Source organism: Schistocerca americana, chromosome 4, assembly GCF_021461395.2.
Source record: "Schistocerca americana isolate TAMUIC-IGC-003095 chromosome 4, iqSchAmer2.1, whole genome shotgun sequence".
NCBI lineage: Eukaryota > Metazoa > Arthropoda > Insecta > Orthoptera > Acrididae > Schistocerca > Schistocerca americana.
In genome coordinates, this window is record NC_060122.1 from 70,757,301 (window position 1) to 70,785,288 (window position 27,988).

The window sequence follows — 27,988 nt, forward strand, 5'->3', positions numbered from 1 at the left end:
ATGTAGTGAATAAGGTTCTGTGACGATTAGTGAGGCCGTTGCAGTAGTAAACACTGAATTTTTCTGTTTCAGCTTTAACTGTTTGCTGTATATGGCCTGCCAAATAGCATCTGGAATGCGATACCTCGAAACGCTGAACTTCGTTCACAGAGATCTTGCCACAAGGTAAAAATCTATATTATTTGCAAGTTACTAACGCCTGTGGTGTTCGCGAGAGTTTGATTGACACTAGAATGTTCTGTGATAAGAAGCCTAACAGTAGTCGTTCATGAAAGTTAATAAAACAACAGACACCAATAGTACAGGGTGACAACTATAGAACTATATGAAATAAAATCATCATAACTTCTGAACGGTTTGCGTTATGACGTTCAAACTTCACTGTTGGACGCGGGACATGATGCGAATTAGTATGCGCATTGTAGCTTGGTTTAGCGACAAGGCCCGCTTCCATTTGGATAGGTTCATCAGTAAGCTGCATTGACGCTTTTGGGGAACTGATAATCTGCATTTCGCTATCGAGAAGTCACTTCACGCTCAACCGTTGACTATGTGGTGTGCAGTGTCCAGTCACGGAATAATCGGTGCGATAGTCCTTGATGGCATGGTGACTACCGAACGGAACGTGAAGGTTTTGGAAGATGATTTCATTCCCATTATCCAAAGTGATCCTGATTTCCACAGAGATGTGGTTCATGCAAGACGGAGCTCGACCCCATGAAGCAGGAGAGTGTTTGATGTCCTGGAGGAGCACTTTGGGGACCGCATTCTGGCTCTGGGGTACCCAGAGTACACTGGCATGGGCCTCGATCGGCCGCCATATTATCCGGATCCGAACACATGCGACTAATTTGTGTGGGGCTGTATTAACGACAAGGTGTACAGAAATAACCATCGCTAAGCTGAAAACAACCATTCAGGAGGTCACAGGCAGCATCGATGTTCCATTATTTCAGCGGATCATGCGTAATTTCGCTATTCGTCTGCGGCACATCATCTTCAATGATGGTGGGGAAGTCGAACGTGTCATAACCTAAATCCGAATATCTGTAATGACGTTTACACGTTCAATAAAGAGTGTGCACACCGTAATTTGTAACTAATTTACGTTTTCCTTCATATAGTTCAATAATTGTCACCCCGTATATGGTGGTACATGATAGTTGCGCCTTGATGCAAGCATTTCGAGCGTTATCGGCGAACATTTTCGACCAAACCTGTACTGGCTATAATTCTCCAACTCAAGTCGTGTTTTTTACTCTAAAGCAAACGTGATGATGGCTGTTGCACAATTGTATGGTTTGTCATTGTCGTGTTGACTGGATGTGCAGGAACTGCTTGGTCGGCGAGGGCTACCAGGTGAAGGTGTGCGACTTCGGAACACACAACGAACTCTACGAGGCCGACTACTGCAAGGTGGACGGCGTGACGGGGCTGCCGGTGCGGTGGATGGCGTGGGAGTCGGTGCTCCAGGTGAGTCCTTACGAAGTTCATCGCTTTAAGTTGTCACTGTTAACTGCGGGTCGCCCAGCTGCGCCAGTTCGATAGGCCGCACTCAGTAACTGGAAATCATCTTGTAGGTACTGTAATACTCTCTTTAAACAGGAATTGTATCTCCAAGGGCGTATCAGCTTTGCAGAGTTTTGTCATTTTCGGTAAAACTGAATGTATTCTTTCCCACACTGCTAAATTATAAAATACGTACTTAATTGCTGTGTATGTTGGCTTCGTTGTCTTCTTCTAAGTGTAACTGTTGGCGCAGATTGTGTCAGTTCGAAGGAGTTACCTACGCAGTTCAATTTGGATTATAGAGGAAGGTCCTGCTAGTAAATAATAATAGTCCCTATATGTTCTTGTCTTCTCTATTTTCCATAGTAATAAGCCACCTCCGTACTTTGACAAGATTTACAACTCCGTCCTTTCACAGAATTACAACTCGCTGTGATGCAGAAACGTATCTCTTTCTTACAACCGATTACACAAGACTCACTAGAGTAACAGCTCTACCGACCATGTGCGTGGTAGAACAACAGAGATACTGTAGTTGTAAATAAAGAGTCTACACATTTGTGCAGCTGCTTACGAAAGTATGTAAAAAACTTTGCACCTGTTTTTACATAAATATCACAAAATTAATGAAAATGCTATTATAAATCCATACATATTATAAAAAACTAATGTACGTTTATACATACGTATGTATATTCCACATCTTCTCCTAAACCACGGGATCGATTTCAACGAAACGTGACACACATATCAGTGTCTCGAAAGAATCTCTGTATGTATAAGAACTATCTACCTATCAAAGGTGGAATGCAGCGTGGTTCACGACACGCGAATACCCTTACTTTATTCATCCAGTATTTGAGAATAAGAGTACTTAGTGACTTGCAACAAGTTTTACATATAATTTCAAATCTTTACGAAACTTTCTCTCGCTGACAGCCCACATGGAAGGAAAAAGTTTATCGCTTACTCTATTTTCGCTCTTCATGCAGTAAAACTGCTGCATGCATCATGACATTTTAATTTCTTCTTTACTGCTCACTGTATTCGTGAAAAATTTTGCAGACACTATTCATATAGATCACTAACTGTACCAGAAAAATTATATCATTGTAGGAGACAGAGATCAAAAGATGTGCCGTCATGAGCACTGAAATGGCTAAAAAACAGCTGCATCTTACATGATATTTTAATTTACTTCTTCTTTGTCCATAACATTTCGCAGACAGGACGCACATATACCGCTGGATGTCCCTGCAAAATTATATCATTCTAGTACGCCACGTAGCTCAGCAGAAACGACGTCAACCTCAGGAGGAACGCCGTCATAGAGCTACGTGAGACCGTAAGTGAAGCGCGAAATTGGCTAGAGATACACATCTACATCTGCGTGATTACTCTGCTATTCACAATAAAGTGCCTGGCAGAGGGTTCAGTGAACCACCTTCAAGTTGTCTCTCTACTGTTCCGCCGGCCGAAGTGGCCGCGCGGTTCTGGCGCTGCAGTCTGGAACCGCGAGACCGCTACAGTCGCAGGTTCGAATCCTGCCTCGGGCATGGATGTGTGTAATGTCCTTAGGTTAGTTAGGTTTAACTAGTTCTAAGTTCTAGGGGACTAATGACCTCAGCAGTTGAGTCCCATAGTGCTCAGAGCCATTTGAGCCATCTACTGTTCCATTCTCGAACGGCACGCGGGAAAAACGAGCACTTGAACTTTTCTGTGCGAGCCCAGATTTTTTCTTATTTTATCGTGATGATCATTTCTCCCTATGTAGGTGGGTGCCAACAGAATGTTTTCGCAATCGGAGGAGAAAACTGGTGATTGAAATTTCATGAGAAGATCCCGTCTCAACGAGAATCGTCTTTGTTTTAATGATTGGAACTCCAATTCACGTATCATGTCTGTGACACTATCTCCCCCATTTCGCTATAATACAAAACGAGCTGCCCTTCTTTGTACTTTTTCGATGTCATCCGTCAGTCCCACCTGATGCTGATCCCACATCGCACAGCAGTACTCCAGAACAGGGCGGACAAGCGTGGTGTAAGCAGTCTCTTTAGTAGACCTGTTGCACCTTCTAAGTGTTCTGCCAATGAATCGTAGTCTTTGCTTTGCTCTACCCACAATATTACCTGATGTGTTGGTAAATGTGCCAACACCTTGTAGATAGAGGAGGCCGAAATGGAAGCTATCTAACGCAGACGGGCGTGATTTCTGGAACAGGATAAGTAGTGAATTCTCATAAGAAAAGTATGCAGCTCCTCGTATACTTATCTTTTAATTCTTCATGTGTGTGAATACAGCATTCTTGATGAGACATTTCATACGATAACTTTCAAACTATGTAAGGCTAATGGCGCCTTGCTAGGTCGTAGCCATGGACTTAGCTGAAGGCTATTCTAACTGTCTCTCGGCAAATGAGAGAAAGGCTTCGTCAGTGTAGTCGCTAGCAAAGTCGTCGTACAACTGGGGCGAGTGCTATTCCGTATCTCGAGACCTGCCTTGTGGTGGCGCTCGGTCTGCGATCACACAGTGGCGACACGCGGGTCCGACATGTACTAAATGGACCGCGGCCGATTTAAGCTACCACCTAGCAAGTGTGGTGTCTGGCGGTGACACCACATTACCTATGTGATCGTTCCAATTTAGGTTATTTGCAATTGTAATCCCTAAATATTTGGTTGAATTTACAGCCTTCAGATTTGTGTGACTTATCGCGTAATCGATATTTAGCTGATTTCTTTTAGTACTCATGTGAATAACCTCAGACTTTTCCTTAATCAGGGTCAATTGACACTTTTCGCACCATACAGATATTTTATCTAAATTATTTTGCAAGTCGTTTTGATCATCTAATGACTTTACAAGACGGTAAATGACAGCATCATCTACAAACAATCTAAGACGCTTACTCTGATTGTCTCCTATGTCGTTAATATAGATCAAGAAGAATAGAGGGCCTATAACACCTCCTTGGGAAACGCGGGATATTATTTCTGTTTTACTCGATGACTTTCCATGGCCGGCCGTGGTGGCCGTGCGGTTCTAGGCGCTGCAGTCCGGAACCGCGGGACTGCTACGGTCGCAGGTTCGAATCCTGCCTCGGGCATGGATGTGTGTGATGTACTTATGCTAGTTAGGTTTAAGTAGCTCTAAGTTCTAGGGGACTGATAACCTAAGATGTTAAGTCCCATAGTGCTCAGATCCATTTGAACCATTTGAACTTTCCATGTATTATTACGAACTGTGACCTTTCTGACGGGAAATTACAAATCCAGTCGCACAACTGAGGCGATGCTCCGTAGGCACGCAGTTTGGTTAGAAGACGCTTGTGAGGAACGGTGTCGAAATCGATTTGACATCCCCTGTCGATAGCACATTTTACTTCATGAGTATAAAGATCTAGTTGTGTTTCACAAGAACGATACTTTCTCAAACCGTGCTGACTATGTGTTAATAAACCGTTTTCTTCGAGGTACTTCATAATGTTCGAATACAGTATATGTTACAAAACCCTACTCTAAATCGACGTTAGGTGACATGCGTGCAGAAATTCGTGTGAAATATTTTAAATATATAGCAGATATATGTGACATGTGCGTACAGGTGCAAAGTCATGCGTTAAATGCTCATACTAAATGCCATGAACGGTTTTAACCACATTTGTTTCAAACGTTATTTACGATCTGGGAAGAAATAATGTGGGCATAAGAACCTCCAGCCACCCATTGGGGTGGAATGGTAACGTAGAGAGAGAAGAGGGTAGATGGGCAAAGAAGGGAGGGAAGGATGGACAGACAGGAGGGAGGATCAAATGATCGCAGAGAAGAGTGAAGGAGGACATGGACAGACATAATGTTAGAAGGAGAGGGAAGGAGACTAGGAGGGGAGAGGGGGGTCATGGAGGAATTGGACAGGGGAGGGGGTTGAGGAGATAAACTAATAGAAATTTAGAATATAGAAATACCTGGGCTGTGCCGGGTACTCCGTTAGTAACTTTATATAAATAATGAATCGGTGTTTTTTAACATCAAAGTTGTTCCGTTTATATCAAATGAAAGCTGTAATTCACAAAGTGCAGATGTTCCAAAATGAACTGTACAACGTGACTCACGTACATTTGTGAAAGGGAGTATGTAGAAAGTACAGTTTAATGCATAATGTTCACTCACAACTAAAGTGTTAGTACCGTTTAACAGACTTTAACTGTGTGCGCCATTTATAGCATGCAGACAACCTAAGAAATATTCCAGTCCGACCTACCACGTCCTCATTAACGTGTGCAATAGCTGCTCTGACGAAAGCTAGCTTCGTTCGTGAACATCATCGTTTTCGGACAGTCCGGGTCATCGCCAATGCAACTCAGAATCTCAACTGCAAATGTCTTGCACTTCGGCCTGTCATCAGGTTAAAGTAAATGACGCAGCTGCATCTTGTAGGCTTGAAGCGTCAGTCTCTTGTGCAGCAATCTGTGCACAGCGTATAATTGTAGTTGTAAATGGCGAGACACTTCTGGGCTTCATTTGGTTGGACTCTGGATAAATGGCTGTTTCATCCGTTCCATATCTGCATCACTTGTATACGGAAGCTCAGATCTCGTCCTGTTCGTGACACTTCCGGATGCCTTGAACATCGTATACCAGTGTCCGACGGTCGCACGTGATAGTCGTGTGAAAAAGGCAACAGCAAAAAGAGAAAATCAAAAACGAACATCAAATGTGCGTCGAAATTATGCCGCAAGCCACACATGACTACAGTCTTTTCTAAAATATACATGATCAAGGTTGTAAAGATCGTTTTGGAACACCAAACATACTGCTCTTGACTAGAAGAAGGGATCGGTTGGTAGGACATGTTCTGAGGCATCAAGGGATCACCAATTTAGTATTGGAGGGCAGCGTGGAGAGTTAAAGAGACGAATACACTAAGCATATTCAGAAGGATGTAGGGTGCAGTAGGTACTGGGAGATGAAGAAGCTTGCACAGGATAGAGTAGCATGGAGAGCTGCATCAAGCCAATCTCTGGACTGATGACCACAACAAACAACACATACTGCTCACGTAGAAATCTGTTCAAACGGGGCTATGATTTCTTTATAAATGAAGTGATCGACAGCCACAGGCGTCTAAGGGTTCCTAATATGTATCATGCCTGATTCCACCACAGTATGCGTTATATGTACATACACAAAGATAAGACAAAACATTATAACTGCCAGTTTAATAGCGTTTTGGTCGTCCTTTGGAACGCAGTAGAACAGCGATTCTGCGTGACAGGAATTGGAGAAGTCCTTGGTATGTTTCATAAGGCATGTGGCATCAGATGTTCACGCACACGTAAAGCAAATCCCCTGCGTGGAGCTAGCGCCGGATAGCTCCCAGATGTTTTGCATCCAATGTGGGCCATGCTAATTTGGTGTACTAGGCCAAATTCACCGTCGTGGTCCACGGACCACTGTAGCACGATTCTGGCCTTTTGCCACGGACTGTTACGTTGCTGGGAGCTTCCATCGCCGTCAGGGAAGACGCCAAGCATGAACGGATGCAGTTAGTATGCAATAATATTCACGTACTCTGCGGAACTCGAATTTCCCTAGATTACTAGCACGGCTCCTGTGGAAGCCGAGGTGAATGTTCCCCACATTATAATACCAGGCGGTGTATCCGAACACGACCATTGACTCATTTTACCAGGATTCATTTTACCCAGTTACAGGTTTCTATTGCTCGACGGTCCCATCTCGATGATGCCGTGTCCACCGTTATGGTAATTGACGAAGTCGTTGAGTCAGCAGGGAACACATTGGGGTCGTCTGCTGCGAAGCCCCACGTTCAACAGTGTGCACTCAGCGGTGCTACTAGCCGCGTTTCCTGCACCACCGTTGTACTATCTCCTGAGATCCCCAACGGATGGCCGCCTATCCTACTCTGCAGCATGGGAAAGCTTCCGCACTTTGCGTTCTCTGATCCTATGACGAGGCGTGGTCGCCTAGACGCACATTCTATACATTCTCGCGGCAGTAGCGCACGAACAGCCGACCAGCTTCGCCCTTGACAAGGTGCTCGGTCCCAGACGCTACACCAATCTTTAAATAGCTGGAAGATGAATAGAAAAACATGTACCTCTGATTTAAAATGATTCAAGTGTTCAGAAACAAAAACGTGTCATTCAGTGATGCTGATGGCATCAGTGTTTCAGAAGACACTCTTACGGGGGCTTATGGCGCTGACGGTTACAATAGTCACTACCTAGAAAAGTCTCGAAGCCTGATATTGATAACTTTCTGCAGTGGTTTCAATTCGGACTTCCACAGACCCCTGATAATCAGATACTGAATTTACCTCACGAAAATTGTATGCCCGCGTAATTTACATGCAAGGCGTTGCAATTACCAAGAGACGATTTCCATAATCAAATGTCAACTAAATCTTCAGGGAATTGATGACTGATAGGAACGGACCACACGAAATATGGTGGACACGAATTTCTCTGGCAGAGAACATAAAAGAGGATTTCACTGCCTAGGCAAGTGGTAAAGCATAACTAGGGATCAAAAGGTCGTGATATATCTGATAACGATCAAGATCGGTAAGCGCCTATATTAAATGTCACCTTTGACTTAAAAGCAGTTGCATCGGTTTAAATACGACACACGTTTCACTAACTCAGTTGCATATGGAAATGGCCACGGGACAAAACTGTCCAGCGATGTAATGCATGATGCAGACAAGTTCACATGTATAATAATTCTGTTTCAGCTATTCACTTACCTTCATGTATTGCTTCTAATGTTATGGACAGGCTTTATGCAATAATGTATTGCGTATACTGTGTTTTACCTAATTTAGTGACAATGCATTTGTAGTGACCGGTTATACATTCTCAAGAAATTTTTTTAGAAGTGTTTAAGTTTCCTCATTACTGGAGATTATAATATCTGCGTTGTCAGCAAAGAGAACTACTTGCGTTTCTTGGACACATGGTTCATACAGTGTATTTTGCTATTACAGTTAGCGGTATGAAATGGAACAGGCAGTTAAGGACGGTGTTATGAAGGCGAATGACTGACGTCGGTTTATTGGGAGAATTTTAGGAAAGTGTCGCTCACGACTTAAGGAGACCGCCTATAGAACACTAGCGCGAACCATTCGTGACTACTGATCGAGTCTTAGGTGTCCCCGCAATGTCGGGTTAAAGAAATGCATCGAAGCAATTCAGAGGCAGGCAGCTAGATTTCTCACTGCTAGGTTCGATCAACACGCGAATATAACGGAGATGCCTCGTGAACTCAAGTCGGAATCTATGGAGGAAGGACGATGTTCTTTTCGTGGACCACGATTGAGAGAAGTTAGGGAATCGGCATTTGAAGCGGACTGCAGAAGGATTCTACTGCCGCCATAATACACTGAAGACCTAAAGAAACTGGTACACCTGCCTAAAATCGTGTAGGGCTCTCAGCGAACACGCAGAAATGCCGCAACACGACGTGGCGTGGACTCGACTAAATGTCTGAAGTAGTGCTGGAGGGAACTGACACCATGAATGCTACAGGGCTGTCCATAAATCCGTAAGACTATGAGGGGGTGGAGATCTCTTATGAACTGCGCGTTGCAAGGCACCACAAATTACTCAATAATGTTCGTGTCTGGGGAGTGGTGGTCAGCGGAAGTGTTTAAATTCAGAAGAATGTTTCTCGAGCACATCTGTGGCATTCCTGGCGTGTCTTGCTGGAATTGCCCAAGCCCATCGGAATGCACAATGGACATAAATAGACGCAGGTGATCAGTCAGGATGCTTACGTAGGTGTCACCTGTCAGAGTCGTATCTAGACCTATCAGGAGTCCCATACCACTCCAAGTGTACACGCTCAACACCATTACAGAGACACCACCAACTTGAACAGTCCCCTGCTGACATGCAGGGTCCTTGGCTTCATGAAGCTGTCTCCACACCTGTACACGTCCATCTGCTCGATACAATTTGAAACGAGGCGCGTCCAACCAGGCAAGATGTTTCCACTCATCAACAGTCCACTGTCGGTGCTGACGGGCCCAGGCGATGCGTAAAGCTTTGTGCCGTGCAGTCATGAAGGGTATACGAGTGGGCCTTCGCCTCCAACAAACCATATCGATGATGTTTCGTTGAGTGGTTAGCACGCTGACACTTGTTGACGGCCCAGCATTGAAATCTTCAGCAATTTGCGGAAGGTTTGCACGTCTGTCCCGTTGAACGATTCTCTTCAGTCGTCGTTGGTCCCGTTCTTCCAGGAACGTTTTCCGCCCGCAGTGATGTGGGACGTTTGCTGTTTTACCGGATTCACGGTACAGTAGTGACATGGTCGCACGAGAAAATCCCCTCTTCATCACTACCTCGCAGATGCTGTGACCCATCGCTCGTGCGCCGACTGTAACACCACGTTCAGGCTCACTTAAATCTTGATAACCTGCCATTGTAGCAGCACTAATCGATCTAACAACTGTGCCAGACACTTGTTATCTTGTATGGGCATTGCCGACATTAGAGCGGTATTCTGGTTGTTTACATATCTCTGTATTTGAATACACATGTCTATACGAGTTTCTTTGGGGCTTCAGTGTAATACTTGCATCGTCAACAAAGAGAACTGTTTGTGTTCCTTGGATCTATGATAGAGTGTTTGTACTATTTATATTATTACAGGTAGCAGTATAAAATCGAACATGCAAGTAAGAGCGGTGGTTTGAATATGAATAATCGCTTCGGTTTATTGGGAGAATTTTAGGAAAGTATCGATCATCTGCCAAGGAGACCACATATAGAACACTAGTGCGAACCATTCATGACTGGTTGAGTGTTAGGTGTCCCCGCAAGGACGGATTAAAGGAAGACATCGAAGCAGTTCAGAGGCGGGCTGCTAGATATGTCACGGGTGGATTAGATCAACACGCGAATATAACGGAGGTCCTTTGTGAACTCAGGTCAGAATCCATAGAGGGAAGTCGATGTTCTTTTCTCGGACCTCCATTGAGAGAAGTTGGGAATCGGCATTTTAAGCGGGCTGCAGACGTATTCTGATGTCGCCAACGTGTATTTCGCATAAGGAACTCAAAGACCAGGGCTCTTAAGGAGGCATACAGAGAGTCCTTTTCCCTCTCTCTGTTTCTACGAGGAACAGGAAAGGAAATGACTGATAGCGGTCCTACGAATTCCGCCGCCCCGTTCGCTTAATGCATCATTCGGTTGCTTGCGAAGTATGTATGTAGATGTAGACAGGTACAATTGAAGGGTGTGAGTAGAGGTCGAAATGAAACAAGCAAATACTGTAAATAACCGATACGGGAACTAATGTTTTACCTGACATGATGCATTAAAACTGAATACATGAACATCCATGAAATTATAACAGACTCCCTGAGGACCAAAAGTGCAGGTGTGCAGTCGTGGACAAATGCACAAAAACAAGTGCTTCATATCTCCACTATTCTTGTGGAGGCAACATTCAGCACATCGTCTCATCAACATCCGTACACGTTCAAAAACCCTGAGGCCAGTTCCAAATACGCTGACAAACCATCAAGAATCCATACTTGAGAGCTCATCGACACGGTCAGCAGTCCTGGAATTCATCAAAGCTGAATAATATCCTAGTAGAATAAAATCCAACGGTTTTCAAGTAAGAGAACTTGCAGGCCACGGCATTAGCGAACCTCGACCAGTACTCTTGTTGTCGAAGATTCGTACTACGTAGTGCCGAACACACGCCTGGAAGTGTACCTGTGCACCATCATGCATGTACCACATATTCTTACTTTCACATGAGGAGTATCGTGCAAATAGTCGAATACCTTATATTGCAGGAAATGAAGGTAAACCCAGCACCAACACGTCAGCCAGGTAGGTAATGCTGCAATACCGAGGAAACCATTGGTTTCTGGGTCTATGTTTATTATGGTTACTTGTTTGTTTTGCCTGCAGTGAAACACCATGTACACTACTGGCCACTAAAATAGCTACACCACGAAGATGACGTGATACAGACGCGATATTTAACCGACAGGAAGAAGATGCTGGTATGTGCAAATGATTAGCTTCTCAGAGCATTCACACAAGGTTGGCGCCGGTGGCGACACCTACAACCTGCTGACATGAGGAAAGTTTCCAACCGATTTCTCATACACAAACAGCAGTTGACCAGCGTTCCCTGGTGAAACGTTGTTGTGATGCCCCGTGCAAGGAGGAGAAATGCGTACCATCACGTTTCCGACTTTGATAAAGGTCGGATTGTAGCCTATCGCGATTGCAGTGTGTCGTATCACGATAGTGCTGCTCGCGTTGGTCGAGATCCAATGACTGTTAGCAGAACATGGAATCGATGAGTTCAGTAGGGTAATACGGAACGCTGTGCTGGATACCAACGGCCTCGTATCACTAGCAGTCGAGATGACAGGCATCTTATCCGCGTGGCTATAACGGACCGCGCAGCCACGTATCGTTCCCTGATTCAACAGATGGGGACGTTTACAAGACAACAACCATCTGCACGAACAGTTCGACGATGTTTGCAGCATCATGGACTATCAGCTCGGAGACCATGGCTGCGGTTACCCTTGACGGTGAATCACAGACAGGAGCGCCTGCGAAGGTGTACTCAACGACGAACCTGGGTGCACGAATGGCGAAACGTCATTTTCTCGGATGAATCGAGGTTCTGTTTACAGCATCATGATGGTCGCATCCGTGTTTGGCGACGTCGCGGTGAACGCACATTGGAAGCGTGTATTAGTCATCGCCATACTGGCGTATCACCCGGCGTGATGGTATGGGGTGTCATTGGTTACACGTCTCGGCATTGACGGCACTTTGAACAGTGGACGTTACATTTCAGATGTGTTACGGCGCGTGGCTCTACCCTTCATTCGATCCCTGCAAAACCCTACATTTCAGCAGGATAATGCACGACCGCATGTTGCAGGTCCTGTACGGGCCTTTATGGATACAGAAAATGTTCGACTGCTGCACTGGCCAGCACATTCTTCAGATCTCTTACCAATTGAAAACGTCTGGTCAATGCTGGCCGTGCCACTGGCTCATCACAATACGCTAGTCGCTACTGTTGATGAAATGTGGTATCGTGTTGAAGCTGCATGGGCAGCTGTGCCTGTACACGCCATCCAAGCTCTGTTTGACTCAATGCCCAGGCGTATCAAGGACGTTATTATTGTTCTGGGTAATGATTTATGAGGATCTATGCACCCAAATTGCGTGAAAATGTAATCACATGTCAGTTCTAGTATATTTGTCCAATTAATACCCGTTTATCATCTGCGTTTCTTCTTGGTGTTGCAATTTTAATGGCCAGTAGTGTATATGACAGGAACAGGAGGGGACCGGATATCGATCCCTGTGGCGCACCTCTAGTGAATATTCCGGTACTTCCATGCGTGCGCTCTGCGCGTAGCGATACGGAAGGCTTACCGGCGCTCGTTGTGTTGTCACGCAGGGCCAGTACACGACCAAGAGCGACGTGTGGTCGTTCGGCGTGACGCTGTGGGAGGTGCTGACCCTGGCGCGCCGGCGGCCGCTGGAGCCGCTGTCGGACGCGCAGGTGCTGGCCGAGCTGGCGCGCCTCGGCGACGACGACAACGACGTGGACGGGTGCGCGCTGCCGCTGCCGCTGGCGCCGCCCCCGCGCTGCTCCAGCGACGTGCTGGACCTGCTGGACGAGTGCCGCCGCCGGCACGCCGCCCACCGGCCCTCCTTCCGCGAGATCCACCTCTTCCTGCAGCGCAAGACGCTCGGCTACGTGCCCCGCTCCGCCTCCTGATCGCCTCGCCTCGCCTGCTAGTGCTGTGGACGCTCGTGCGCAGCTGTCATTTTGTACGACCTACATTCGGGTGCTTCTTCTGGAGATCTGGACTCGCTGTGATACGAGATGCTGCCTAAAAGTTTGAGGAACTCCTGCTTCCCACTGTGGACAGACCTGAGCCATCGATTATTTTCTTGTTTTGAATTGATGTACGGAGCTGAATGATTACTCCAGACCCACTTTACAGTGTATCACATGTTCTCACTGTCTATATGTGGTGATTCTTTAAATTTCTTGTCACTTGTTATCTGGCAGCTTTTCATCAGTTTTTCGGTGTTACTTTCGCGTTCTACCGAAGAGAAATTTTTATCAAAGAATCCCTGACACAATCATTTGTACTGGTAAATGTTATAGGGAACATTTGAAGGTGACGCCAACACTTACACCTCTCCATTGTGAAGAAGTATGGACGAAAACTTTAATACTAATGGACTCACAAAGAGATTTGGAATCCCTCGAATTATGGGAATTACTTGCGCTGAAGGTAATCCTCGTAACTTTTCGGTAGTAGCTCACTCACTACATGCACATATCTTTTTTTACTAGTGACGAAGAGTAATCCCTTCTACTCGGTCACCACATAGTGATGTTAAGATATATTCAAAATGTAACACTTGTTTCAGGCCGTGAAAACGGGCGAAAAATTATCTCACGACCACTGTAATCTGACTCCTCTCGTAATTATCACCAGATAATAAGTAGCAGCGTAAATGCATTGAGAAAAAGTAGCAGCAGTACTTGAAAGAAGAGGACTTTTATACATAACCATTCGATGCTTATCGGTAACTTCTCCGATGATTTTATTTCCCGTAACGGCAATTGCTTTTATAACTTGTTTGCTAAGACAAGACTGTATGATCTTGGAACGCCGAAATCCGAAGAGACTGGTTGTAGAAAGAGCTGTAATGTTTGCATTCACTCCTTCATCTGGAGGAGTTTGTGTGGAAACCAAACTTAAAACCAGTATACTTTACGGTAATCCATTCACCACTTTAGCACAAGAGATGCAAATGAGCCTTCTTGTCGCTTACAGTAGACTATTCAGAAACTTCAGTCTTCTTTGTGACCTGTATTCCGTTCATTTCATCTCGAAATTAACTCTGAATTTTGCATTTGTACCTACTTTTCCTGTCCTAACCAAGCATACATTAAATTCTACTTTTCGTCATTAACTTAAGTAAACCAGTCTGTGAGTATTTTGTTAAATTACGTATTGATCTTACTTTGACTCGTGAATATGAAAATTAAATTATAACGCTTTAGGTTTCAAGAATTTAAACAATCAGTGATGACATTAACAATTATCTGTGATAAAATAATACTAGTTATCAGATTGCACTTCTCTTAGGAAACTCATGTACGAGAATGTCGCCTTTTAAAGAGCAGTATTCTCTTCTTGTTGTTTTTAGTGTTGTTAGAGGACCAATGTTATCAGTTATCGATACGATATGCCGCTTCTGTACTTCAACACGCTCTGAAAACAAATACTGTTCACTTTCAGGTTAACCTTTGAAATGCTCCTGTTTAAACATGTACCTCGGCAGTAGAATTTCCTGTTCTGTAGAGAAACTTCAATTTGTTAGTATTCCTTTCCATCCTCCGTATTTATATCGAGTACCTGCTGGCAACCATCTCTGAAATCGTTACTCTTTTCCTTCACTGATCTGTCCTGGAAGACACGCATCGCTAGAAGATTATTCTCCCAGGATTCGTTGATTTCGTTACGTTCAAGATTACCTTCGTTGATTTCGTTTCATTCAAGATTACCTTCGATTCTATTTTCATTCAAGGCAAACGAGTGCCATTATCATCATTTAACTCTCTAATATATTCCCAGTCATTAATATTTGAGCTGTATTGCTGCTTTCTACTTAACACTTTGCATTCGGACGCTTTCTTTATTACACAGAAGTGAAAATATTATTTTGTTCTTTAGGTTTTAGCAATAAGTCTTCTTCGTAGCTTGAAGAGTGAATTCGTATTTGAATATATTTATGATAAGTGCTTTTGATTTGTAAATTATTTGTGAATAGGAAATATAACAGTTTCAGACTGGCCTAAATAGTGAATACGTGGTAAATAATTCACAAATGGTTATGAAATTGATAATTTGTGAATGTTAGGAAAAGGCAGTTTATTTCGTCAATTGCGTCAGTAAGTATGTAAATACAAAGGTCATTCAAATGAAAACCAGAATCCGTGGAACAATATCAAGAATCTTTTCTCGTTTTATGGGAATATTTTCTCGAACAATAATAACTACTCACTTTAAAATTACGTCTCTTCTCTAGAAATTTGGGGAAAAACATAGTATTGCGATGTGCGCCACATCATTTTCCTCTACCTATGATTAATCTGGATGTCCTTAGACGTTATCTCTTATTTATCACTTAAATCTGATACCTGATTCACATCACGCATAAAGAAGATAGAAAAGAATGTCTTCATCCAAGCGTGACGCTTTCTGGGAATAAAACCTTCCAGTTTCCTTGTAACAGGAATATTAAGGTACTCTATTCATAATTATCATTGTATTATGCCTAGTGACATCAAAGATTAGTATTTTTGTTGCTTCCACTAAGATCCACTGGAGTGTCATACAAGATAATTTTGTATAAGACTGATGGGGAAAATCATTTTCTTAAAATGTTTGTGACATTAGACCCAGAAGAAGGCCGCTGCAACCGTGGCCGAAACGTTGGTTTTTCTCCAGCAGCAGTAGTTTTATACATAATGACGCGGTACCATACTCAGAAACTTTTATGTCGATTGTGACACAGTGATTTGTGCTCATTAGGAATAAGTCATCGTGTGGAAGACTATTCTAAAGTTTCATCTAGATGTCGTCTTAAAATAATACAAATGATCACACAGACCTCAATCGAGAGGCTGCAGACGAGGACATGTCTTTATTTGCCTTAACATTTCCTACAGATTACGGTGTAAAGGTACAAGTAGATGAAAGGAAATGAGAGGAACAGAATGAATAGGCGAATGAAAGCTGAGAGAGACGTACAGGTAGAGCTGGAGACTGACAAATACACAGACTCGGAAATGGATAGGGGACATGATGAACCATTGTAGGAGGAACAAAGTGTTATAGAAGGGGTGGGAGAGACAGAACTGGTGGGGCGTGATAGGTGTTTGGATAGCCTGGGGAATGTTAGAGAACAAGTAGGCAAATCAAACATGTTACAGAACGTAAGGATGCTGATGTATGGTGGGTAGGACAATAAAGGAGAACAGAAGTAGTTTTCAGACGATTTTTGACACATATTGATTACTCGCTCCGAGAGAAAACAACAATTCTGCTTACTAGTTCCTGCAACAACCTTTTTCGAATCATGATAAAAGATGGATCCGTAGGAGAAGGCTCTCACGCAACCGAAGTATCACGGAAAAAGGAAACCCTGTAACAAAGCGACAGCTGCCCTAGTTTAGTAACATTGGCAAGTTATACGCCTTTCGACAGGTGCTGGACAACTTAACCGTTATATCTAATAACTGCAAATATCGCCTCAGACAGCATTGAGTGAATGCTCCATTCCGTTCTAATATTTTGTAGGTTTGCTTGCTTCACTAAAATTTTGTTGCAACTTTGAACCTAATGGGTGCACTGTACAACACAATTTTTGTTAACTTCGGGTATGGCCTACTACGAAACCCATCCACCGTTTCCGGAGGGCTTTCAAGTTTTCAACTTAATTTATTTTTGCCGTGCAGATGTCTGGTTTTTCGTTTCAGTGGCTTTTGTATTTTGTTACTGACGTCTTTCTGTAAATATTGCTTGTTTGAATTATTAGGCCAAAGAGTATTCTAGTTATGAAACGACAAACCTGTCGTTACTTGTAATTTTCAGACGCAATAACTAAACATAAAACTACACGTTATACAGATATAGTCCTCAGAGCGATGTAATCAGTGGCAATATGAGCTGATAAATGTTTAAACTTTCACGGTAAATGTAGGGTTGTAATGAAGTATTTATTGATAATGCATTGTAGAAAATTGTACTGGTTGTATGAAGAAGTTTATTTTGTAATATATTGTAAATATCTAGTAGAGACGAGTGTAAATATGAAGAATAATATTTGTAACATCTGTCACTACTACTGCCGTCACTATTACTTACAAAAGCATGAGAAATTAACACTTTCCCAAGATGGAACCATTAAACCATGGTACCAGTATTGCAAACTGGCTCTCCTGTGGCCTCAGAAACGATTGTCATTCTTTGTTAAAGCATAGTCTACTGTCAAGTATTCTTTCATGAATTATTTTCTCCTGGTCCCTTTCACGTGGATCACTATATTTTCTACAGTAACAGATACATACATTGCTAAAGTTGGAAAAATTACCGTTTCCTTTAAAAAGTATTAACCTCATATTTTCTTGTTACCTCATGTCACTATTTTATGTTTTCCATATTCATGTGTTGCCGAAGTATGATTCCTACCATAAAAAATGTTGACATTATTTGCAAACAGACAGTAGCTGCAATGACAAGATATGCATGCACTACTTTGTAGCTACGGCCCCCACCCCATCCGTTTCTGCGCATTTTGTTTATACATGTAGTCGCCCAACAGACACCTCCCCTATTCTGTTGGATGGAGTCTTGGATCACTCCTCAGTTTCCCATTCCTCGTTTCGACCCATACTGCTGCTTATGTTTTTTTCATTTAAGACCACACTGTATTGGATCAAAACGGAATTTGTTCTTTTTAGTTACTGAAATGTTGCGTTCATTTCAATAACATTTTAACCGGTAAACCAGTTACTTGATATGAGCATTTTCTGCTTGAGACAGTTTTTAAATTTACGTACGTACCGCATCGTTGCGTGCCGTCAACGTCACTGACTTGAAGTAACTTTACAGTGGCAGGCCTCTTCCAATCTCTTAAACTCACTTCTTTATATTCTGACAACTCTCCATTAGCGTGTATTCAAGTCTAATGCGACGACTGGTTTCAAGTGTTTCCTCAATCATGGGTGGCAGTAATAAACATACAAGGAGGATAGTGAGAAAGTACTAATATTTTCGGAATTTTCTTTTCAAAATTTCACAGGAAACAAAGGTTGAATATGTTTATAAAGCTCATCTTTGTTTTTCATTTCCGTGAGGATCGTCAGCAAACAGTAAAGCTGAGGTGCTGTTGCGTAGCAAATCATTGTGTGGTGCAATGTTGGTAGTGGAGAATCATTATAAATTTGTAGCAATTTCTTCATATATGCACAGTGAATAGTATTTTTAATAGCGAGCCTGAAAAATGGAACTCATAAAATACGTATCTATTATATAGATAAACAACGATGTTAAAGGTTTTAGAGTGAATAATACTAATTACATGGAAATACGAAATGTTACTTTTGCAGCTGTATCATATTGAAAAGTGAGACTTTTCACGATATTTCAATTATATTACGTGTTGTATCTAATGTTGCGTTACCTTTAAGAACTGTGGAAACCTGTACCATATTAATAATGTGGCACTCAACAGCTTGTTGAATTGGTAACATTGTATGCCACATGTTTAACTTTTGGTTTCTACCTCAAAGGACGCGAAATCTCTCAAAGACTTCCTAGTAACCAAGAGACTGTCAGAAAGTGTTGAGACATTGCATGCAGGTAACGGTTTATCGTACAACACTAAATAAACTTATTTCTTGTCTGATTAAAATATAAGCACAAATTATGTTGAGTGAATAGATACGCTGTCATAAAAAGAAAAACTGTTTTGTTATTACACTGTTCACAAACAATAGGAAAATAAAGTCATAAATGAGTTAAATATCGCTTTCTACAAGAAAAAACTGTTGTCTTTCATCTAAGTAATAGTACACCTTTTAAACAGAATCCTTTTCAATTAGCTCATAATCAGTGGACATCAAGGTTACGCCAATCAGAGTGTGTATATTTCTTAAGTTTCTGAATTCACTCAGAATATTTCTTAACATTTTTAAAGTTACTATAAGTGGGCGTCAAATTTTTATCCTGTCACCGAGCTGCTCGTTGCTCGCCGACATGAACGACCGATGATAAAGCACACCCACCGTATTTTACCGGCCCATTTAGCCTACACCATCGGTGCTCGGCGTACTGCTCCATACTGTGATGTCGTCAGCCAGACGACCACACCGCCGCCTGAGAGATCGATCCGCCGGATGCGATTCTCGCGATAAATGGAACGGAAGAACGGCTGTGCTAGCCAAAGAGTACACAGCCAGTCGCAGTACGTATGCTCGCCGTGAAGCGCCGCTAGGCCACTTCATGTGCAGCAGGAGAAAAGTGCAGTTGTGCCAGTCTGCAATTCTTAGCCACGCTCAGTGGTCAGCCAACACCGATGTTAGTAACCGTCTGCAGCTCAGTCATTTCTGCCATCAGATCTTTGTAGCTCCGTTCCTAGTTAGTCTTTAAATTCACTGGATCCGACATTCAAGAGATTAATTCGTCACTGCAAGGTTTGTGACTTGTAAATTATGTCATTCCAGAGACGCTTATTCTAGTCGCGTCCTCTGTAATTCTCAACCAACTGATCATGGACTACAGCAAAGTTAAGTAATAAATACTTTCTAATTTTGTACTCCTGCTAATTAATTGTGTTTTCCTGTTGTAGCTACCAAGCAGTCTTGGCATAGTAGAACCCACGTTTCCACCTCTTTGGCTACCTCTTATTTGCCACCTCATGTTGATGGACTCGATTATGGTGGAAGATCAAGAGCCATTAGATGCTACCCTTGCTGGACAGTGATATCGAGTTTTGTGTTTCGAGCTCCGACCATCGCCGTATGTCCCGAAACTTGGACTGTGACTGGCTGCTTGAAGGTCACCGTAGCAGTGCCGTGTTTGCACCTCCTTACGCAGTTCCTCATGCATCATACGTCTACTTCTGCATTGCTGTTTACATCTGTACTACCCTAACGTTCGTGGCAGAGGGTGTGTGTCTGTGTGTGTGTGTGTATTGTGTATTGAACCGGGGACCTAGAAACCACGGAGAGGCTTCGCCCCGCCGTAGCCCTCAGTGGTTCACAACACCATAACAGTCCATGGCAGTCCACCCACACCACCGCCGCCCGACACCAAACTCATGGTTATTGTGCGGTTCGTCTCCCAGTGGACCATCCACCCCCCAACCCCCGCATCCCGTACCAGACGAGTGTAACCCCAAATGTATGGGTGATAGAGTAAGTATGGTGTACGTGTAGGTGCAAACACTGTTTGAGAAGCAATCGCCGACATATTGTAACCGAGGCGGGATAAGTAGAACCAGCCCGCATTCACCAAGGCAGATGGAAAACCGCCTTCAAAACCATCCACAATCTGGCCGGCATACCGGACCTCGACACTAATCCACTGTGCCGTTTCGTGCCGGGGACCAGCACGCCTTCCCGGTCGGGAAGCGTGGCTAGCCGGGTGGGCTCTGGCAGAGGGTACTTCTCGTTGCACCACATGGTGTTAGAGATTATTTCCATACGGAGTCCGAGAAAATTGACTTCTTAAATGCTTCTTTGCAGGCTGTGATTAATTTAACATATTCTTTGTCATCACTGTAGGAGCGATATGCGGGAGGCTGTAGTATTCTGAGGTGCCAAAAGTCATAGAATACCTCCAAATATCTTGTCGGATCTCCTTTTTCCCAGCGTAGTGTAGCAACTCGGAGTGGTATGAACTCAACATGTCGTTGGAAGATGAATTATTGAGCCACGCTGCTTCTGTAGTCGTCCATAATTGCCAAAGTGTTGTCGGTGCAGGATTTTGTGCGCGAACTGACCTCTCGATAATGTCCCATAAATGTTCGATGGGGTTCATGGGGGGTGATCTGGGTGGCCAAATCATCCGCTCTAACTGTCCAGTGTTCTCCAAACAACTAATTGCGAACAATTGTTGCCTGTTGACGTGGCACATTATCACCCATAAAAATTCCATCATCGTTCCGCTGCAGATGGTTCCATAGTAGCCGAACATAATCATCTCCATTCCATGTAAACACACCCCGCACTATTATGGAGCCACCACCATTTTGCACAGTGCCCTGTGGACAACTTGGATCCATGGCTTCGTGGGGTATGTGCCACACTCGTACCCTACCATCAGCTGGTGCCAACTCAAGTCGGGACTCGTCTGACCAAGCCATAGTTTTCCATTCGTCTATGGCCCAACCGATATCGTCACGAGCCCATAAGAGGCGCCGCAGGCAATGTCGTCTTGTTATCAAAGGCGCTCGTGTCTGACATCTGCAGCCATTCCCCATTAACGGCAGTTTTCGTCGCAGTACCCCAACGGACATCTACATCTACATCTACATACATACTCCGCAAGCCACCTGACGGTGTGTGGCGGAGGCCACCTTGAGTACCTCTGTCGGTTCTCTCTTCTGTTCCAGTTTCGTATTGTTCGTGGAAAGAAAGATTGTTGGTATGCCTCTGTGTGAGCTCTAATTTCTCTGATTTTATCCTCATGGTCTCTTCGCGAGATACGTAGGAGGGAGCAATATACTGCTTGACTCCTCGGTGAAAGTATGTTCACGAAACTTCAACAAAAGCCCATACCGAGCTACTGAGCGTCTCTCTTGCAGAGTCTTCCACTGCAGTTTATCTATCATCTCTGTGACGCTTTCGCAAATACTAAATGATCCTGTAACGAAGCGCACTGCCCTTCGTAGGATCTTCTCTATCTCTTCTATCAACCCTATCTAGTACGGATCCCACACTGGTAAGCAGTAATCAAGCAGTGAGCGAACAAGTGTACTGTAACCTACTTCCTTTGTTTTCGGACTGCAATTCCTTAGGATTCTTCCAATGGATCTCAGCCTGGAATCTGGTTTACCGTCGATTAATTTTATATGGTCATTCAATTTTAAATCACTCCTAATGCCTACTCCCAGATAATTAATGGAATTAACTGCTTCCATTTGCTGACCTGCTATATTGAAGTTAAATGATAAAGGATCTTTCTTTCTATGTATTCGCAGCACATTACACTTGTCTACATTGAGATTCAATTCCCATTTCCTGCACCATGCGTCAATTCGTTGCAGATCCCCCTGCATTTCAGTACAATTTTTCATTGTTACAACCTGTAGATATACTACAGTATCACCCGCAAAAGGCCTCAGTGATCTTCAGATGTTATCCACAAGGTCATATATATATACAGGGTGAGTCACCTAACGTTACCGCTGGATATATTTCGTAAATCATATCAAATACTGACGAACCGATTCCACAGACCGAACGTGAGGAGAGGGGCTAGTGTAATTTTTTAATATAAACCATACAAAAATGCACGGAAGTATGTTTTATAACACAAACCTACGTTTTTTTAAATGGAACCACGTTAGTTTTGTTAGCACATCTGAACATATAAACAAATATATATTAATGCCGTTTGTTGCATTGTAAAATGTTAATTACATCCGGAGATATTGTAACCTAAATTTGACGCTTGAAACCTCCGACGTTCACTTGCGTGTTGTAACAAACACAGGCCACGGTCGGCGGGCAGCATCTGCAGGGACATGTTTACGATGACGACCGTGTTTACGAGTGTGGCTGTAGTGCACTGTTGTGGTTTGGTCTAGCTGTCGCAGTGCCCGCATGTAGCGCTTGCTGCTATTGTTATTCTGCATTCGTCTCCGCACGCAGACCAACTGTAGTACACCGTGTTACCAGACGTCTGTGATAGTGTGGTGTTGTAGGAACTGTGACCATAGAGTATTCGAACTCTGAAAAGGCGGAGATGATACTCATCTATGGCGAGTGTCGACGAAATGCAGCTGAAGCCTGCAGGGTGTATGCAGAACGGTACCCGGACAGAGAGCATCCAACGTGCCGCACATTGCAAAACATCTGCCGTCAACTGTATGCAACAGGTATGGTCGTAGCACGCAAACGGGTCCGTAACAGGGCCGTCACAGGAGAAGCGGTTGCAGTTGGTGTGTTAGCTGCTGATGCCATGAACCCACACATGAGTACACGGGACATTGCGAGAGCCGGTGGACTGAGTCAAAGTAGTGTCATGCGCATACTGCATCGTCACCGCTTTCACCCGTTTCATGTGTCGCTACATCAGCAATTACATGGTGATGACTTTAATCATCGAGTGCAATTCTGTCAATGGGCATTAACAGAGAATGCGTTGCAGTTCTACCTGTTTACCGATGAAGCGGGTTTCACAAACCACGGAGCAGTGAATCTACGGAACATGCATTACTGGTCCGTGGACAATCTTCGCTGTCTCAGACAGGTAGAGCGACAGCGACCGTGGACTGCAAATGTATGGTGCGGAATCATTGGCGACCACCTCATTGGTCCTCACTTCATTGCAGGGGCCCAAACAGCTGCAAACATCGCGTTTCTACAGAATGATCTGCCAACGTTGCTCGAAAATGTCCCACTGGAAACGCGTCGACGTATGTGGTATCAGCATGATGGTGCACCTGCACATTCCGCAGTTAACACTAGCCTGACCCTTGACAGGATGTTCGACTGGCGTTTCATAGGACGTGGAGGACGCACAAATTGGCCAGCCCGTTCTCCTGATCTTACAAAAAATGGCTCAAATGGCTCTGAGCACTATGGGACTCAACATGTTAGGTCATAAGTCCCCTAGAACTTAGAACTACTTAAACCTAACTAACCTAAGGACATGACACACACCCATGCCCGAGGCAGGATTCGAACCTGCGACCGGTGCAGTTCCGCGGTTCCGGACTGCAGCGCCAGAACCGCACGGCCACCGCGGCCGGCTCCTGATCTTACACCTCTGGACTTCTTTCTATGGGGTACGTTAAAGGGGAATGTGTACCGTGAAGTGCCTACAACCCCAGAGGATATAGAACAACGTATTGTGGCAGCCTGCGGCGACATTACACCAGATGTACTGCGCCGTGTACGACATTCATTGCGCCAGAGATTGCAATTGTGAGCAGCAAATGATGGCCACCACATTGAACATCTATTGGCCTGACATGTCGGGACACACTCTATTCCACTCCGTTATTGAAAACGGAAACCACGTGTGTACGTGTACCTCACCCCTCATGGTAATGTACATGTGCGTCAGTGAAAAAGACCAATAAAAAGGTGTTAGCATGTAGATGTAATGTGCTGTTCCAGTCTCTTCTGTACCTAAGGTCCATCACCGTTCCCTTTGGATCCCTACGTAATTCGGTGCTCTCCGATACACACGATCGAACAGCGAAGGAGTGGTACTCAAGCATCAACTTTAGGTTACAATATTTCCGGATGTAATTAACATTTTACAATGCAACAAACGGCACTGATAACGTATTTGTTTGTATGTTCAGATGTGCTAACAAAACTAACGGGGTTCCATTTAAAAAAACGTAGGTTTGTGTTGAAAAACATACTTCCGTGCATTTTTTTATGGTTTGTATTAACCAATTACACTAGCCCCTCTCCTCACGTTCGGTCTGTGGAATCGATTCGTCAGTATTTGATGTGGTTTACGAAATATATCCAACGGTAATGTTAGGTGACTCACCCTGTATATATATATATATATATATATATATATATATATATATATATATATATATATATATATTGTGAGTAGCAACGGTCCTACGACACTCCCCTGCGGCACACCTGAAATCACTCTTACTTCGGAAGACTTCTCTCCATTGAGAATGACATGCTGCGTTCTGTTATCGAGGAACTCTTAAATCCAATCACGAAACTGGTCTGATAGTGCGAATGCTCTTACTTTGTTCATTAAACGACTGTGGGAAACTGTATCGAACGCCTTGCAGAAGTCAAGAAACACTGCATCTACCTGGGAACCCGTGTCTATGGCCCTCTGAGTCTCGTGGACGAATAGCGCGAGCTGGGTTTCATATGATCGTCTTTTTCGAAACCCATGCTGATTCCTACAGAGTAGATTTCTAGTCTCCAGAAAAGTCATTGTACTCGAACATAATACGTGTTCAAAAATTCTACAACTGATCGACGTTAGAGGTATAGGTCTATAGTTCAGCACATCTATTCGATGTCCCTTCTTGAAAACGGGATTGACCTGTGCCCTTTTCCAATCTTTTCGCTCTTCTAGAGACCTACGGTACACCGCTGCAAGAACGGGGGCAAGTTCCTTCTCGTACTCTGTGTGAAATCGAACTGGTATCCCACCAGCTCCAGCGGCCGTTCCTCTTTTGAGCGATTTTAATTGTTTTTCTATCCCTCTGTCATCTATTTCGATATCTAACATTTTGTCATCTGTGCGACAATCTAGAGAAGGAACTACAGTCCAGTCTTCCTCTGTGAAACATCGTTGGAAAAAGACATTTAGTATTTCGGCCTTTAGCCTGTCACCCTCTGTTTCAGTACCATTTTGGTTAAAGAGTGTCTGGACATTTTGTTTTGATCCACCTACCGCTTTGACGTAAGACAAAAATTTCTTAGGATTTTCTGGCAAGTCGTAGGACCCACATTGATTTCTGCGACTGTTTCATGCAGTCTGTTAGCGCTGATAACTGTACGCAAACGTTGCTGTTCTCGGTCGTTAAGTGAATGCCATCGTCCACTGCTTTGCCTGTAGCGAGAGGTAGACCTAATGCTGAAATGTGTTATTTTCGGCACACTCTTGTCATAATGGATCTCGGAATATTGTACTCCCTAACGATTTCCGAAATGGAATGTCCCATGTGAATAGCTCCAACTACCATTCTGCGTTCACAGTCTGTAAGTTTCTGTCGTGTGGCGATAATCACGTCGGAAACCTTTCCACGTGACTCCTATGATTGGAAGTGACAGATCTCCCAATGCACTGCCCATTTACACCTCACGTACGCGATACCACTGCAATCTGTATATGTTCGTATCGCTATCCCATGACTTATCACCTTGGTGTATAGTCCTAGATTACTCAAGCGACATTTATACTTGAAACTTTATAAGGAGTCTTAGGAGAAACAGCTGGTCTGCTTCAAGCATCTGCCAGCTAAGGTTCCTCTGCATTTCAGTGTGGCTGTCCAGTGGATCAACCAAACATGCGACCACTGGTGCTGCCCATCTTTTCATAAGTTTACTATCCACCTATATTCCTATTTCGTATGGATTCCACACACTTGAGAAATATTCTAAGATGGTGTATTGTACTAAATTCCTTTTTAAACTGCGGCATTTCCACAATATCCTACGAATCAAACCACCATACACAGACAGTGTTTGTTGTGAGCTTATGAAACAACTTCAAGAGCGAGAACTAAATGTGAGGATTGTAAAGAGGCACTTATTTAAGCCTTTTTTTTGTTTTTTTTTGGTGCAAAGCTATGTGGGACTCTTGGAATGCAGATCATCAGAACTTCTGTCTGAGGGATAAGTGTTGGAAATTAATTCCTCCGTTTCAGCTAATTTATCATTTTCCTTTTTTTGGTAGAATATTAGCATCATAAGTAGCAGTTATAGTACAAGAAACAGATGAAGATAAAAAAACTGACGAAATGTTATCTTACAGTCAGCAGACCTACATTCATTCGTGTACCAAAATTATGTTCACAATTTTGGATCAGATCTCCATATCTTTAACTATTCTGGCCAAATAATGACTGCTTCTCGTTGCGCATGGTTTTTCGGGGCCTAAGCACAGACAGTTTTGTTTGTTGCGAGCTTCGACAACAGTTCAGTAACGGTGACCATGAGAAACAGTTTTAAACAAACGTTTATTTCAGCCGTTTTTGCTCTCATAATCAAAAAGGCAGTTTCACTTAACCTTGGTTTCATTACATTAGTCAAACGTAGACATAGTAACATCTTTAAAATAAATTATATTTTCCATCTCCAACTAGAGAGGAATTAAGTAAATTGTTACAACGTTTTCTGCCCGTCCATGAACGTTAAAGTCTCATCTTAGATTAATTTATTCTTCTAGTTCCAAGTGTTAAATTCACATTATTCTAATTGTACGACATGGATTGCCTTTTATAATGTAAATGTGGCCCAGTGTAAAACCAAGCAGGTGATTGTCGAGTATAATCGAACGTCGCCGAGCTATAAATTCGTATATATTTGTATTTTTCTAGTCGTAAAAGTAATGACATTTTTTAGCATCTGCTGTCTTTCATCTCCAACTACAAAGGAATTAAGTACATTCTTGCAAGCTTTTATTACAGTCCATCAACCGCAAAGTCTCATCTTCGATTAATTTATTCTTCTGTTCTACTTCCAAATACGAAATGCACATTCTTCTTCTTTTCTGCACAAGGTAAGTAAAGCCGTTAAGGGAAAAATAACTTCACGTAACGACGTGGCATAGTCTTAAAAACCGCCACGAGTTTTTGCAACGAGAAAATTGGAGAAGTGGATTTTCCCTGTATCGCCGTCTCTGCTGGCGCGCAGCGTAAGGCACCCTGCGACGGCGAGGTACGATGGGCGAGCTGGCAGCAGCATCAACGTACCGTGAGGGCCAGCGTGTGCAGAAGTGACAGCTGTCAAAAGCTGCGAAAACTACTCTCTCTTCATAACACGAGAACGGACGCAGGAACCCCACATGAAAGTAGTAGCTAGCATTCTAAAACTGATCACAGAGCAAAATTATTTCTCATTTGACAATCAGTTCTACTCACAAGAAGACTGGCTTCCAATGGGGTCACCAGTCAGTGGGCTCCTAGCCTACA

The 27,988-nt window shown here is 43.5% G+C and overlaps 1 protein-coding gene across 1 annotated transcript in view; it reads left to right on the top strand.

Moving 5' to 3' along the window:
• LOC124612775 (discoidin domain-containing receptor tyrosine kinase B-like) overlaps positions 1–19,165 on the top strand; it is a 260,476-nt gene extending 241,311 nt beyond the window's left edge. Inside the window, exons 14-16 of the mRNA XM_047141170.1 lie at positions 73–165; positions 1,332–1,473; positions 12,990–19,165. Coding sequence (XP_046997126.1) covers positions 73–165; positions 1,332–1,473; positions 12,990–13,313 — 559 coding nt within the window. The 3' untranslated portion in view covers positions 13,314–19,165. The remainder of the gene's footprint in view (positions 1–72; positions 166–1,331; positions 1,474–12,989) is intronic.
• The last annotated feature ends 8,823 nt before the right edge of the window (positions 19,166–27,988 follow it).